Consider the following 17232-nt stretch of genomic DNA (forward strand, 5'->3'; position numbering starts at 1 on the left):
AGAGAAAAAGGTAGCTTACGAGAGGTTTTTACAAAGCAGAAGTGTTATAAGAAGAGCAGAGGATATGGAGAGTAAAAGAAAGGTGAAGAGAGTGGTGAGAGAGTGCAAAAGGAGAGCAGATGAAAGAGTGGGAGAGGCACTGTCAAGAAATTTTAATGAAAATAAGAAAAAATTTTGGAGTGAGTTAAACAAGTTAAGAAAGCTTAGGGAAAGTATGGATTTGTCAGTTAAAAACAGTAGGGGAGTTAGTAGATGGGGAGAGGGAGGTATTAGGTAGATGGCGAGAATATTTTCAGAAACTTTTAAATGTTAAGGAAGAAAGGGAGGCGGTAATTTCATGCACTGGCCAGGGAGGTATACCATCTTTTAGGAGTGAAGAAGAGCAGAATGTAAGTGTGGTGGAGGTACGTGAGGCATTACGTAGAATGAAAGGGGGTAAAGCAGCTGGAACTGATGGGATCATGACAGAAATGTTAAAAGCAGGGGGGGATATAGTGTTGGAGTGGTTGGTACTTTTGTTTAATAAATGTATGAAAGAGGAGAAAGTACCTAGGGATTGGCGGAGAGCATGTATAGTCCCTTTATATAAAGGGAAAGGGGACAAAAGAGATTGTAAAAATTATAGAGGAATAAGTTTACTGAGTATACCAGGAAAAGTATACGGTAGGGTTATAATTGAAAGAATTAGAGGTAAGACAGAATGTAGGATTGCGGATGAGCAGGGAGGCTTCAGAGTGGGTAGGGGATGTGTAGATCAAGTGTTTACATTGAAGTATATATGTGAACAGTATTTAGATAAAGGTAGGGAAGTTTTTATTGCATTTATGGATTTAGAAAAGGCATATGATAGAGTGGATAAAGAAGCAATGTGGCAGATGTTGCAAGTATTTGGAATAGGTGGTAAGTTACTAAATGCTGTAAAGAGCTTTTATGAGGATAGTGAGGCTCAGGTTAGGGTGTGTAGAAGAGAGGGAGAATACTTCCCGGTAAAAGTAGGTCTTAGACAGGGATGTGTAATGTCACCATGGTTGTTTAATATATTTATTGATGGGGTTGTAAAAGAAGTAAATGCTAGGGTGTTCGGGAGAAGGGTGGGATTAAATTATGGGGAATCAAATTCAAAATGGGAATTGACACAGTTACTTTTTGCTGATGATACTGTGCTTATGGGAGATTCTAAAGAAAAATTGCAAAGGTTAGTGGATGAGTTTGAGAATGTGTGTAAAGTTAGAAAGTTGAAAGTGAACATAGAAAAGAGTAAGGTGATGAGGGTATCAAATGATTTAGATAAAGAAAAATTGGATATCAAATTGGGGAGGAGGAGTATGGAAGAAGTGAATGTTTTCAGATACTTGGGAGTTGACGTGTCGGCGGATGGATTTATGAAGGATGAGGTTAATCATAGAATTGATGAGGGAAAAAAGGTGAGTGGTGCGTTGAGGTATATGTGGAGTCAAAAAACGTTATCTATGGAGGCAAAGAAGGGAATGTATGAAAGTATAGTAGTACCAACACTCTTATATGGATGTGAAGCTTGGGTGGTAAATGCAGCAGCGAAGAGACGGTTGGAGGCAGTGGAGATGTCCTGTCTAAGGACAATGTGTGGTGTAAATATTATGCAGAAAATTCGGAGTGTGGAAATTAGGAGAAGGTGTGGAGTTAATAAAAGCATTAGTCAGAGGGCAGAAGAGGGGTTGTTGAGGTGGTTTGGTCATTTAGAGAGAATGGATCAAAGTTGAATGACATGGAAAGCATATAAATCTATAGGGGAAGGAAGGAGGGGTAGGGGTCGTCCTCGAAAGGGTTGGAAAGAGGGGGTAAAGGAGGTTTTGTGGGCAAGGGGCTTGGACTTCCAGCAAGCGTGCATGAGCATGTTAGATAGGAGTGAATGGAGGCGAATGAATCTTGGGACCTGACGATCTGTTGGAGTGTGAGCAGGGTAACATTTAGTGAAGGGATTCAGGGAAACCAGTTATGTTCATATAGTCGGACTTGAGTCCTGGAAATGGGAAGTACAATGCCTGCACTTTAAAGGAGGGGTTTGGGATATTGGCAGTTTGGAGGGATATGTTGTGTATCTTTATACTTATATGCTTCTAAGCTGTTGTATTCTGAGCACCTCTGCAAAAGCAGTGATAATGTGTGAGTGTGGTGAAAGTGTTGAATGATGATGAAAGTATTTTCTTTTTGGGGATTTTCTTTCTTTTTTGGGTCACCCTGCCTTGGTGGGAGATGGCCGACTTGTTGAAAAAAAAAAAAAAATATATAAATATACAGTGGACCCCCACATAACGATTACCTCCGAATGCGACCAATTATGTAAGTGTATTTATGTAAGTGCATTTGTACGTGTATGTTTGGGGGTCTGAAATGGACTAATCTACTTCACAATATTTCTTATGGGAACAAATTCGGTCAGTACTGGCACCTGAACATACTTCTGGAGTGAAAAAATATCATTATCCGGGGGTCCACTGTATATATATATAAATATATATATATATATAAATATATATATATATAAATATATATATATATAAATATATATATATATATATATAAATATATATATATATATAAATATATATATATATATAAATATATATATAAATATATATATATAAATATATATATATATAAACATATATATATAAACATATATATAAATATATAAATATATATATAAATATATATATATATAAATATATATATATATATATATATATATATATATATATATATATATATATATATATATATATATATATATATGAGGAACAGGAGAATGTAATAATGGTGGTATTATTGATAACTGATGGTGGTATTATAAATAGTTACTGGTAGTATTAATATTACTAACTGATATTACCACTAATAGCAGTAACTGATATTAGCAGTAGTAATAACCACCACCAATACTATTTCTACATTCTCCTGCCCCTATATATAGCCTGTCTTCTCTCATACACATACAACTGAAGTGATGAAGGTCCAAGGAATAAAATATCTTCAGTAAAAGTGTCCTAAGTGAATGCACTTGTGTCCTTTTCTCCTCGAGCTCTCAGCAGTCATTAGCTTTATTATTACAACAGTTAAATTGGTTTATAGTAATGTTCATAAAAAAAAGAATAACTACAAGAAAAACAGATTTGAGTGCAGGAAATACAATGAGTGAAATTGAATGGTTATAAATTGAAGTATGTACTATCTTGCACCAAGTAAAATGAAAATGGACACCTGGCCAGAAAAGAGCCAAGCTGCACAGACAAAAAAATTGGGAATAGAGGTGGAGGAAGGGAGGAAGGAAAGATAAAGGCAGGCTGACACACTGGAGGAGGAAGGAGAATAAAAGTTACATCTGTACAATATAATGCAAATAATAAAATATTCTTATACTAACTTTATACTATGTGAAATATATAACCCAAGCAGCTGAAATTTTTTTAATAAAGCTTATGAACCCATCACAGCTTCCAGAGCAACAATTCATTCAGCCATTAATACAAAGAAGCAACATCAAATTATAATAATGTACACTGTGTTCAGAAGAAACTTCTAAATACTATATACCCATCATTATCAATAAATAAACTAAGGAATTTATTATACTAATTTAAAAAATAAAAAACACAACAAAACAGGACTAACTGGAATAAGCCATAAAGCCTTAAAATGGGGATAAAATAATCATACCAGTGTGGTGAGAAACTGAGCAAGACACATCAATCTCTAATTTACATTAGGTGGGTGTCTTGGCTCTCATATATATCAAATCTATATAAAGCCAAAAATATTTCTGAGCCGTAAAAGGACACAAGTGCAACTAATGTGACATTTTTATTGTGGCAACATTTCACTCTCCAGGAGATTTGTCAAGCTGGCTTGACAAAGCTCCTGGAGAGTGAAACGTTGCCACAATAAAAATGTCACATTTGTTGCACTTGTATCCTTTTACTTTACATATTGTCGGTAATTCTACCAACTGTATTACTATCTCTGAGTCCCTGATACCATGAGAGAGAAAATGTTGAGTAACAATCTGGCAGTCACAGCATCAGGATGAAATCTCATGGAAAACAAATACTGATATTTCTGCACAGTATAATAATAGAGTTGACCCTCAAATTTTGTAATTAATCTGTTCCAGAGAGTCTCACGAAAGGCAAAATTTACAAATGGCGAAACCATTTTCCCCACAAGAAATAATGTAAATCCAATTAATTTGTTTTAGACACCCAAAAGTATTAACAAAAAATACATTTTTTAGAGATTAAATATAGGCTTTCATGCAGAAAACAATGAGAAATAAATATAAAGCACTAACGAAATGGATAAATGAACATTTAAATCTCTATTACACACTTTTATTGAAGACCCTTGTTGGGAGAGGGAGTGTGTTTGGAGACAGGACAAAATACTTAAATGTGATGAGCTAATATCAACTCTATGGCTTATATATCTATCGCAATTCATCTAATATGACATAATAAACAATATTAATAACATAGAAATATGATACTCTAGAATGAATAAAATACACCATTACATATGTCACAAGTGATGGTGGTGTGTTGTTGTTGGGTTTATAAGGGCCACTGAGAGCATATGCCATACATATATATTAGTAGTAGGGAGCGGCAGCAGAGGCCATTACCACTATTCACAAACAATGTACGTGTACGTAATTTATAAATAAGAAATATTTACACTTACTTTGGAGGAGATGCTAGAAGAGGGCGGCATATGTTGTCAGTGCCTTATATACCTCAAACAACAATGGAAGAGTTAAGTTTCGTGTCGTCATTTTTCTATCACTTAATCGCTTAACTTACTTGCTACACTGTTAATGCTACACTTTATTGCTGGCTGGCGCTATAATCTGTTATGCAGGGTTCTGCATGACATTGTAATATATATATAGTGGAGAAGTGTGCCATAAAAATATGAATGTTACAAATGTAAATCTTAATTTTATAATTCATAATGTCCATTTGAGGGTACTGTAAAGTACTTTAAACTGTAAATGTAAGGAAATCCTGCCAGGGATTTATTTTCCAACTGTGTTTCGTTAGCGGGTATGCGTGGGTGGCGTGGCTTGGTTCAGTCACATGGAGGCAGCATGGGGTGAAGGTTGGCGTCTGGGACGCCGTGTATTTAAGCCGAGTTTTGAAGTTGGGTACTCCTTTTGTTTAGCTAACTTAAGCCATAGGCTCTTCTATGCTTCACCTTTATGCTTACCTAGGCTCTGATATGGTCAGGGTTCTGTGGGATGAGTGAGGACATAAGATGAAATGGTGTCGGTAGTGGAGTAGGGAAGGCCGGGCGCACGCTGGGCTAAGTGTTTATGTTTTGCTGGACTCATCAGTCACCTGCTCCTTGTGTACCGTTATTTGGGTATTCAGGATAGGAGATATAGGAAGGTGTTTTTCTAGAGAGTGTATATAGTGTTATGCCTAATAAATGTCTATTTTCCTAGCTAGGAATTTTGCCTAACCCTCTGTGAACCAACACATTGAAGTAATAAATGCTGGTTTAACACTTTATGTTTTGACTGGGATAGCCCTGGGTGGCCTGTTTCTGCCTGAGATGTGTGTAACTTTTACCTTTGCCCTTAGACAAGGCCTTAGCACCCAGGCAATCCCACTTTCTGCGTAACATAGCCTTTATCGACTCCTGCTGCTTTAGTATCGTACATATTGTAGAATCATTGAATCACTGAAGAAGGCACATTCTCCCCTCTCTCTCTCTCCTCCACTCTGGTACCTTGCAATGAGTTCTTTCTTGAATTTCATCATGCTTCTCACCTTCTTTACCATAGAGCTGGCACTAGAAGCTTTCTTTGGGCCAATGGTGGCTTATTTAGCAGTTGCAAGCAGGTGCGGACAGTGGAGGCTGCTCTCAGATGCATTCCATACGACCACTGAATTGCGAGGCAAATGACGAACCGTGAGGCTATATTTTGATGAAAAAAAGTTACGAAAGGCGAAATTTACAAAGCACGAGGCTTACGAAACTCAAGGGTCCACTGTATAGTACTCCAAATAGCAATGACATTGGTGGTGTCATATACAACATACAGTATACCTGTCAGCCTTGGTTATACATATTATAATACGACATACGACTGTATTTTGGTACCACCAATGCAAGACTGCATCGCCTTGCATCATCATGGGTTAGAACTGTACTTTAGAGAGAGGTAGTGTCCTCATAATTTTGTTAATTTGTGTGTGTTTACATAGTTTTACATGCTATACAATCTTAAAAGAAAAATCAAATTAAAAACATGCCTAGTTTAGGTGTGCACCTTACTTAAAAATTAAAACATAATTATAGGGCTTACAATTAATAAAGTTTACATTATAAAATATTCTTAATTCATTAATAACCTTAAGCACATGATGAACATATGTGAAATTTAATGTAAAGAATAAATGCAACTACCGTACCACACTGAGGTTATGGGCTATACAAAATGCTGTTCGAGTGAATACATAACACTAAGGCTATACAAAACCATGCAATTCCAAGAGGAGGGAAAAATAAAGAGTGGACATTTTTCCTCGTTGACTCTTGCAATACAATGAAGAGATTATTGTTCAAGGTCTTCCAGCTGTTTCATCTGCAGAAATTATATTATATTAATATAATCTAATATATATATAATATATATAATATAATATATAATATATATATATATATGTCACCCTGCCTCGGTGGGAGACGGCCGACTTGTTGAAAAAAAAAAAAAAAAAAAAAAAAAAAAAATAAAAATATATATATATATATATATTATATATATATATATATATATATATATATATATATATATATATATATATATATTTATATGAGTCCTGGAAATGGGAAGTACAATGCCTGCACTTTAAAGGAGGGGTTTTGGGATATTGGCAGTTTGGAGGGATATGTTGTGTATCTTTATACGTATATGCTTCGAAACTGTTGTATTCTGAGCACCTCTGCAAAAACAGTGATAATGTGTGAGTGTGGTGAAAATGTTGAATGATGATGAAAGTATTTTCTTTTTGGGGATTTTCTTTCTTTTCTGGGTCACCCTGCCTCGGTGGGAGACGGCCAACTTGTTGAAAAAAAAAAAAAAAAATGTGGTACTGTACCTATATTAAAGATATAGGTATGTGGTGACATGGTGTGATGAGTGTTTGCAAGTGGTGGTTTTGTGGTGATAGATAATACCTGGTGGTATTTGGTGGTGTGTTATGGTGAACGATGGTGAGTGGCTGTGTATAGTGGGATTTCTGGTGAGTGGTGGGAGTGGTATTTCGTGATGTAGTGTTGTGGTGAATACTGGAGGATTGTGGCAAGTATGATTACCAATAACACTACCACATAACTGCCTCCTTATGGAGAGGCATATGTAAAATAGTGTGAGATGCAATGACAGTACAAAGTGAATGGGAGAGAGTAAGAGAAAGGGAGAGTGACGGGGAAAGGAAAGAAAGGGATAAATCTGTGGTAAGTGCTGTTTATAATTTCATTGACAAAAAAACATGAAATTAGATGCAGATTATTATTATATGGGAAGGCATCATAAATTGTAACATGGGTGTCTATTAAGGTGGTTGCTAAAATAAAAATTTTTAAATATTTCAGGAACAGTCTACTTTTATACAAAATGCGACTAGTGTTATTGCCAGCCAGTAGTTGGCAATAACTTGAAGTCATGATACAGGGAATTCTTCAGTGCTTGCCTGACCTATAGGCATGACCTACTTATACTAGTGGATTTTTCCACTGATGAGTCCTGCTGCTTCAACTAGCCTGACTGCAGTATATAAGCCACTTCTCCATGCATATGCCATACTTTTTGCCACTGGCTGGCAAAACATTTCCACAATAGAGTCCCAAATGTTGCAAAAATGTGTCTTATTCTTCAATTTGTCATGTTTTTAAACAATTTACATCATATATGTCAGACACATCTTGGGATCTTGACACTGGGAATTTTTCAACACTTGCCTAACCTATTTTGTTCCATCCTCTCTAAATGTTCAAACCACCTCAACAACCCCTCCTCAGCCTTCTGGATAACTTAAGTAACCTCACACCTCCTAATTTATATCACACATTGCCCTCAGACACAACATCTCCACTGCCTCCAGCCTCCTCCTCATTGCAAGGTTCACAACCCATGCTTCACACCCACATAAGTGTTGGTACAATACTCTCTCATACATTCCTCTTTTTGCCTCCATGAATAATGATCAAAGATCTACAGATTCCACAATGCACCACCCACTTTTTTCCCCTCATCAATTTATGATTCACCTTGTCTTTCATAGACCCCACCCGCCAACAAGTCCACTCACAAATACAGTGGAACTTCTGTTTTCGTCTTTAATTCGTTCCAGAGAGTCTAACGAAAACCGAATTGAACGAAAGCTGAAGCAATATTTCCCATAAGAAATAATGTAAATCCAATTAATCCATTCCAGACACCCAAAAATATTAAAAAAAAATACATTTTATAGAGAATAACTATAGTTTTACATACAGAAAACAATGAGAAATAAATATAAAGCACTAATGGAAAGGATAAATGAACATTTAAATCACTTTTACCTTCATTGAAAACTCTTGTTGGCATAAGGAAGACAGCAAGGAGGGGAGAGGGAGGAGAGGTTATCTCTACCACCATCACTACCACCCTCTACCATCACCACCACCTCTACCACCATCACTACAACCCTCTACCACCGTCACTACCACACTGCAGGAGGCCAAGAGAAGAGTACGAAGAAAACAACAGGGCGATGGTGGACACACTGGCTGAGGTGGCAAGAAGAGCTCACTCGAGCAGAGCAAAGTTACTGATAATGGGCGATTTCAACCACCGGGAGATTGACTGGGAAAACCTGGAGCCACATGGGGGTCCCGAAACATGGAGAGCCAAGATGATGGATGTGGTACTTGAAAACCTCATGCATCAACATGTCAGGGACACATTGTTTCAGACTTTGGAACAATGCTCTTCTCCAGACTGAGGGACTGACCACCTCAAAACTTTAAGGGTGATGGACTGATTACATCGTCTTCAAGTCTCTTCTGCTTCTATCAACTTTTCTGTACTCGACTGAAGAAGCCTACTGTGTAGGCGAAACGTTTCGAAATAAAGATACCTAACTGTTGCATATGTGTCTTACCTAACAACATGTCAGGGACACTACCAGAGAGAGAGGGGAGGATGAGCCAGCAAGACTGGATCTTGTGTTCACCCTGAGAAGTTCGGACATTGAGAACATCACTTACGAGAGGCCCCTTGGAGCTAGCGATCATGTGGTTCTGAATTTTGATTATATAGTAGAGTTACAAGTGGAGAAGGAAACAGGAACTGAATGGGAAAAGCCAAACTACAAAAGGGGGGACTACACATGTATGAGGAACTTCCTGCAGGAGATTCAGTGGGACAGAGACCTGGTAGGAAAATCAGTAAACAAGATGATGGAATATGTAGCAACGAAGTGCAAGGAGGCAGAGGAAAGGTTTGTTCCCAAGGGAAACAGAAATAATAGGAAGACCAAAGCGACTCCTTGGTTTACCCGAAGGTGTAGGGAGGCAAAAACTAAGTGCAGCAGAGAATGGAAAAGGTACAGGAGGCAAAGGACCCAGGAAAATAAGGAGATTAGTAGAAGAGCCAGAAACGAGTAGGCACAAATAAGGAGGGAGGCCCAGCGACAGTACGAAAATGACATAGCATTGAAAGTCAAGTCTGACTCGAAACTGCTGTATAGCCACATTAGGAGGAAGACAACAGTCAAAGACCAGGTGATAAGGCTGAGGAAAGAAGGTGGAGAACTCACAAGAAACGATCAAGAGGTATGTGAGGAGCTCAACATGAGATTTAAGGAAGTATTTACAGTGGAGACAGGAAGGCCTCTTGGGGGACAGACCAGATGGGGACACCAGCAAGGAATATACCAACAAGTGTTGGATGACATACATACAGATGAGGAGGAGGAGGTGAAGAAACTGCTAAGGGACATCGATACCTCAAAGGCAATGGGATCGGACAACATCTCCCCATGGGTCCTTAGAGAGGGAGCGGATATGTTGTGTGTGCCACTTACCACAATCTTCAACACATCCCTGGAAACTGGGCAACTACCTGAGGTATGGATGACGGCAAATGTAGTTCCCATTTTTAAAAAAGGAGACAGAAAAGAGGCACTAAACTATAGACCTGTGTCACTGACGTGTATAGTATGCAAAGTTATGGAGAAGATTATCAGGAGGAGAGTGGTGGAGCACCTGGAACGGAACAAGAGTATAAACGCCAACCAGCATGGATTCATGGAAGGAAAATCCTGTGTCACAAACCTTCTGGAGTTTTATGATAAAGTAACAGAAGTAAGACACAAGAGAGAGGGGTGGGTTGATTGCATCTTCTTGGACTGCTAGAAGGCCTTTGACACAGTTCCTCAGAAGAGATTAGTGCAGAAGCTAGAGGATCAGGCTCATATAACAGGAAGGGCACTGCAATGGATCAGAGAATACCTGACAGGGAGGCAACAACGAGTCATGGTACATAATGATGTATCACAATGGGCACCTGTGACGAGCGGGGTCCCACAGGGGTCGGTCCTAGGACCATTGCTATTTTTGGTGTATGTGAACGACATGATGGAAGGGTTAGACTCAGAAGTGTCCCTGTTCGCAGACGATGTGAAGTTATTGAGGAGAATTAAATCAGATGAGGACCGGGCAGGACTTCAAAGAGACCTGGACAGACTGGACACCTGGTCCAGCAACTGGCTTCTCGACTTTAATCCCGCCAAATGCAAAGTCATGAAGATAGGGGAAAGGCAAAGAAGACCGTAGACAGAGTATAGGCTAGGTGACCAAAGACTGCAAACCTCGCTCAAGGAGAAAGATCTTGGAGTGAGTATAACACCGAGCATGTCTCCGGAAGCACACATCAACCAGGTAACTGCTGCAGCATATGGGCGCCTGGCAAACCTGAGAACAGCATTCCGATACCTTAATAACGAATCGTTCAAGACACTGTACACCGTGTACGTCAGGCCCATACTGGAGTATGCAGCACCTGTTTGGAACCCGCACTTGATAAAGCATGTCAAGAAACTAGAGAAAGTGCAAAGGTTTGCGGCAAGGTTAGTTCCAGAGCTAAGGGAAATGTCTTATGAAGAAAGGTTAAGGGAAATTGGCCTGACAACACTAGAGGACAGGAGGGTCAGGGGAGACATGATAACGACATGTAAAATACTGTGTGGAATAGACAAGGTGGACAAAGACAGGATGTTCCAGGGAGGGGAGATAGAAACAAGAGGCCACAATTGGAAGTTGAAGACACAGATGAGTCAGAGAGATATTAGGAAGTATTTCTTCAGTCACAGAGTTGTCAGGCAGTGGAATAGCCTAGAAAGTGATGTAGTGGAGGCAGGAACCATACATAGTTTTAAGATGAGGTATGATAAAGCTCACGGAGCGGGGAGAGAGAGGACCCAGTAGCAACTGGTGAAGAGGCGGGGCCAGGAGCTAGGACTCGACCCCTGCAACCACAAATAGGTGAGTACACTACCACAATCACTACCACCCTCTACCACCATCACAACCACTAATCACCCTCTACCACCATCACTACCGCTCTCTACCACCATTGAATTCTATCGTGTTTCTAGCCTTCTTTATCAAAGGGCTGGGGCTCGGAACTTTCTTTGGCCCCATGGTTGCTTATTTAGCAGTCCTACTCAATAAACAAGCACAAAAAAAAAAAAATAGGATTATTACAAAATGTTTCGTATGAATGCCAGACTGACTCAGAATGCATGCATGGGATGCTTTGTGTGAGTGCAGGCAGACGAACACGTTCTGTACAGTGGATGAAAACCAAGGTGTTGAAGGAAAACTGGGACAATATTTTGACAAAAAAAAAAACGTCGTTGAAAACAGAATTCAATGAAAACCAGGGCAAACAAAAACCGAGGTTCCATTGTATCTTAATACCTTTACTTCGTCCATACTCCCTCCTTCCAATTTGATATCTAATCTTTCATTACACTGTGGTCACAGTGGTGCCTATGCTAACCTTCCTATGGTGTAAAAATATACCTAGTTGGATGAATCTTATTGTGGCTAGCTGGTCCAGTGGCTAACGCGACGGTCTGGAGTTTTGAGACTCTCTGACCGCGGGTTCAAATCCCGCCCGTGGTATGGTTTGTTTGCAATCGTGTCATTACAATTTCATGAGCCATTAGCCCCTTGACTGTTGCAATCCCAAATCCTGAGGTGGCTCCTGGTGTCGCAAAATTTCCGAAAAAAAAAAAAATTCTTATGAAATGATAGAGAATTTTTTCCCAATTGTAATGACACCAAAAGAACGAAATTTGATAGAAAAACTGACGGAATTAAGCTCTCGCGAAGTTAGCGACCTCAGCGATATTTACAAATTGGCGATTTCGCCCACTTTGAGCCCTATTTTCGACTAATTCCACTGTTCCAGTCGACCAAACTCATAGCTATTTTTTTTTAACTTCATTTTTTCTATCGACTGAGCACAAGAAGTTGCCCATTTACAGACCAATAACATGGTCAGAAATTTGCAATTTGGCCAATTTCACGAAAATTAAAAAATATGACAATTTCAAAATAGGGTCCAGAATGAACAATGCAGCCATTCCTGGCTCTAAATAACATTTTCTTTGTTCATCAGTCATGTCTCCAGGCCCCTCTGATATTACTCTTGCTCTCTATTTTGAGTTTTTATTCAATCAAAAAATAGAAGATTTACTGTTATGCAGACTACTGCAATATTGTAATAATTGTATAAATAATGTCACCCCATTCATGACTGCATATTAGAATGGCTACTTGGACATTTACTGGAAAATGACATCATTTGTTTACTTTCGAACATCGGCAAAAATCAAACATTTCCCCTACTTTGAGCTCCATTTCAAAGTTCTTTTCATAGTAAAACCAATCAAAATCACCTCTATTTCTATAATATGTTTTCCATTCTATCAAATGAGACCAAGAAAACAAGAATACAACCATAAATACTATACGAAAATAGACCACAAATTCGGCATCTTAATTAAAAAAAAAAAGGTCGGAGTTTTTTTTTCTCATTATGCACTGCATGCTGTAGGATTTTTTTTATATGGTGCACACTGACCACACAGACCCATTCTCTCACATGTGGGCCTACCAGCTTTCTCCTGCTTGATTTGAAGCCGCTAGAATTTATGAGTATATAGTGGACCCTCGACCAACGATGGCATCGATTAACGATAAATCCGACTAGCGATACATTTTAACGCAAAAATTTTGCCTCGACTAGCACTAAAAAACTCGACCAACACTATTCGTTCCGTCTGAGATGCATCCACTTCTGGCCAGTGTTTACAAGCCAGCCAGCCACTGCTTTTTAGTGATTGCACCTGCAAAATAAGTCACCATGGGCCCCAAGAAAGCTTCTAGTGCCAACCCTACAGCAAAAAGGGTGAGAATTACTATGGATATGAAGAAAGAGATCATTGCTAAGTATGAAAGTGGAGTGCGTGTCTCCGAGCTGGCCAGGTTGTACACAAAACCCCAATCAACCATCGCTACTATTGTGGGCAAGAAAACGGCAATCAAGGAAGCTGTTCTTGCCAAAGGTGCAACTATGTTTTCGAAACTGAGATCGCAAGTACTCGAAGATGTTGAGAGACTGTTATTGGTGTGGATAAACGAAAAATAGATAGCAGGAGATAGCATCTCTCGAGCGATCATATGTGAAAAGGCTAGGAAGTTGCATGACGATTTAATTAAAAAAATGCCAGCAACTAGTGGTGATGTGAGTGAATTTAAGGCCAGCAAAGGTTGGTTTGAGAGATTTAAAGGGAAGGGAAGTAACCCCAGAAAAGGACTTGCCACCTCAAGTCCTAATGGAAGGGGATTCCCCTTCTAAACACTAAGACCATCAACACTCTCCCCTCCTCCCATCCCATCAATCATCACCAGATCTTCAATAAAGGTGTCATGTAACTGTGCATCTCTTCTTCAGTTTGTGTGTATTAAAATTAATATTTCATGTGGTAAAAACAATTTTTTTTCATACTTTGGGGTGTCCTACACGGATTAATTTGATTTTCATTATTTCTTATGGGGAAAATTAACTTGACTAACAATAATTTTGACTAACGATAAGCTCTCAGGAACGGATTAATAGTGTTAGTTGAGGGTCCACTGTATATACGTCAAAAACGATGGCTCGTAAGACATATATATACGACCGAAACAGTCAAAGGGTTAATCATCTGTTACCCTCATCACCTTGCTCTTTCCTTTGTTCACTTTTATTTTCCTTCTTTTACATACCCTCCTAAATTAGTCCACCAACCTTTGCAACTTCTTTTCATAATCTCCCAAAAGCACAGTGTCATCGGCAAAAAGCAACTGTGACAACTCCCATTTTGTATTAGATTCTGCATATTTTAAACCCACACCTCTTCCCAACACCCTAGCATTCACTTCTTTTACAACCCCCATCTATAAATATGTTAAACAACCATGATGATATCATGCACCCCTTTCCAAGGCCTGCTTTTACTGAAAAATAATCTCCCTCTCTCCTACATACTCGAACATGAGCCACATTATCCTCATAAATATTCTCAGTTGCTTTCAGCAACCTACCACCTATTCGATACACTTGCAACATCTGCCACATTGCTCTCCTATCTATCATTTCATATACAGTGGAACCTCAAAAATCGAACTTAATCTGTTCCAGGAGCTAGTTCTAAATTCGAAAAGTCTGAAATTCGAAGCAATATTTCCCATAAGAAATAATGGAAATGCACAATTAATCCGTTCCAGAAACCCAAAAATATTCACACAAAAAATACATTTTATAGAGATTAATTACAGTTTTACATACAACAAATACTATAGTTTTTAATTATGTATAGTAATACATATAAAATAACATTTTTACTTACCTTTATTGAAGATTGGTGATGGCATCTGGAAGATAGGGAGGAGGAGAGAGGGAGTTGGGGTTAGTGTTTGGAAGGAGAATCCCCCTCCATGAGGACTTCAGGGAAAGCCCTCTCTGGAGTTACTTCCCTTCTCTGTCTTTTAATGCCACTAGGACCAGCTTGAGAGTCACTGGACCCCTTTCTCACAAAATAACTGTCCACAGTCCTCTGTTTCTGGCGCCTCTTTAACATTTCCCTAAAATGAGACATGGTTCTGTCACTGAACTTGTTGCAAAGATGGCTTGTTTCAGCTTGCTCAGGGTGGTACTTCTGCACAAACATTTGGACATCATTCCACTTGGCACAAATCTCCTTAATCTTTGAAGAAGGCACCTCATCCACTCCCTATATCAACACCTTTCGCAACATCAGCTTCCTTGATTTGTTCTTTCTTTGACAGGATAGAACCGATGGTCAACTTGTTTTTCCTATACATCCTGGCAAGCTCAACAATTCTCACACCACTCTCATACTTCTGTATTATTTCCTTCTTGACATCTATGGTGTTTCTCACTTTCTTTACCACAGGGGTACCACTAGCAAGTTTCTTTGGGCCCATGGCAGCTTATTTCACAGTCCCACAAGCACTAAACACAACGAAATAATCGTAAAATGTGTGAATGAGAGCGCAGGTTAGTGTTCACTCAAGCATAAACAAAGCTAGACTGCTCACGGCGCCTGTGCGGGGACACGGACAGAGCGGGCGGCAGACAGGTCCCATACCCGGCGGTCCAAAAATAGGGGCTCGTTTGATTATAGGGACACAGTTTGTCCGAAAAATGGTCCTATTTTCGAAATGTTCGATATGTGATACGTTCGATTTTTGAGGTTTCACTGTATACCTTTTCTAAATTCATGAATGTAACAAAAACTTCTTTACCTTTATCTAAATATTGTTCACATATATACTTCAATGTAAACACTTGGTCTACACATTCCCTACTCTTCCTATAGCCTCCTTGTTCATCTGCAGTCTTGATGTCTTACCTTTAATTCTTTCAATAATACAGTGGAACCTCTACTTGCGAGTTTAATCCGTTCTGTGACCTTGCTTGCAACTGGATTTGCTTGTTTGCAGAGTCAATTTTCCTTGTTTAAATTAATTGAAATGCAATTAATTCGTTCCAGTGGAATTCTGTACTTAAATAATTTCCCTAAAATCAACTCTACAGCTTATTTATCTATCACAATTCATCTAATATGACATAATAAACAATATAAATAACATAGAAACCTTATATATACTCTATAATGAATAAAATGTATCATTCATGCAGTGGTGTCATCGGCAGACGAGAGTTTGTCTGGAGACCAGACAAAATACTTCTTGAATAATTTCGCTAATATCATCTATACGGCTTATTTATCTATCAAAATTTATCTAATATGACATAAACAATATAAATAACATAAAAATCTGATATATACCTTAAAATGAATAAAATATGTCGTTCATGTAGTGGTATCGTCGGCAGACGAGTTTATCTGGAGACCAGACAAAAAACTTCTTGAATAATTTCGCTAATATCATCTACACGGTTTATTTATCTATCAAAGTTCATCTAATATGGCATAATAAACAATATAAATAACAAAGAAACCTGATATATACTCTAGAATGAATAAAATATGTCATTATATATGTGGCGGCATTGGTGGCCGACGAGAGTTTGTCTGGAGACAGGACAAAATACTCCTTGAATATTTCATTATCATCAACTCTACTAGGGTTATAAACTATTCCACACTGATATTTTTTTTTTTTTTTTTTACCTTGAATATTTCATTATCATCAACTCTACTAGGGTTATAAACTATTCCACACTGATAGTTTTTTTTTTTTTTTTTACCTCTGTATGTATGCTCAAATTACTAAATAAATAAATAAATAAATAAATAAATAATTATTATTGTATAGTACATTATTATTATAGATGTATTATTATACGTATTATATTATTATTATATACTATTATTATTAATTATTACAGTGGATTCCCACCTTTCGATATTAATCCGTTCCTGAGAGCTCATCCTAAGCCAAAATTATCGTTAACCAAATTAATTTTCCCCATAAGAAATAATGGAAATCAAATTAATCCGTTCCTGATGCCCCAAAGTATGAAAAAAAATTTTTTTACCACATGAAGTACTAATTTTAATACACACAAACTGAAGAAGACATGCACAATTACTACTCTACTAAGAA

General features: G+C 38.2%; 1 protein-coding gene across 2 annotated transcripts in view; it reads right to left on the bottom strand.

Moving 5' to 3' along the window:
* LOC128687961 (uncharacterized) overlaps window positions 1–17232 on the bottom strand; it is a 171249-nt gene that overhangs the window by 122245 nt on the left and 31772 nt on the right. The window contains exon 5 of one of the 2 annotated variants that reach the window (XM_053775603.2): window positions 2787–6622. The exons of the other annotated variant lie outside the window; for it this stretch is intronic. Coding sequence (XP_053631578.1) covers window positions 6593–6622 — 30 coding nt within the window. The 3' untranslated portion in view covers window positions 2787–6592. Of the gene's footprint in view, window positions 1–2786; window positions 6623–17232 lie in introns of those variants that run through there. 2 annotated transcript variants of the gene reach the window in all.

The sequence above is a fragment of the Cherax quadricarinatus genome, chromosome 10 (genome assembly GCF_038502225.1).
Source record: "Cherax quadricarinatus isolate ZL_2023a chromosome 10, ASM3850222v1, whole genome shotgun sequence".
Lineage (NCBI taxonomy): Eukaryota > Metazoa > Arthropoda > Malacostraca > Decapoda > Parastacidae > Cherax > Cherax quadricarinatus.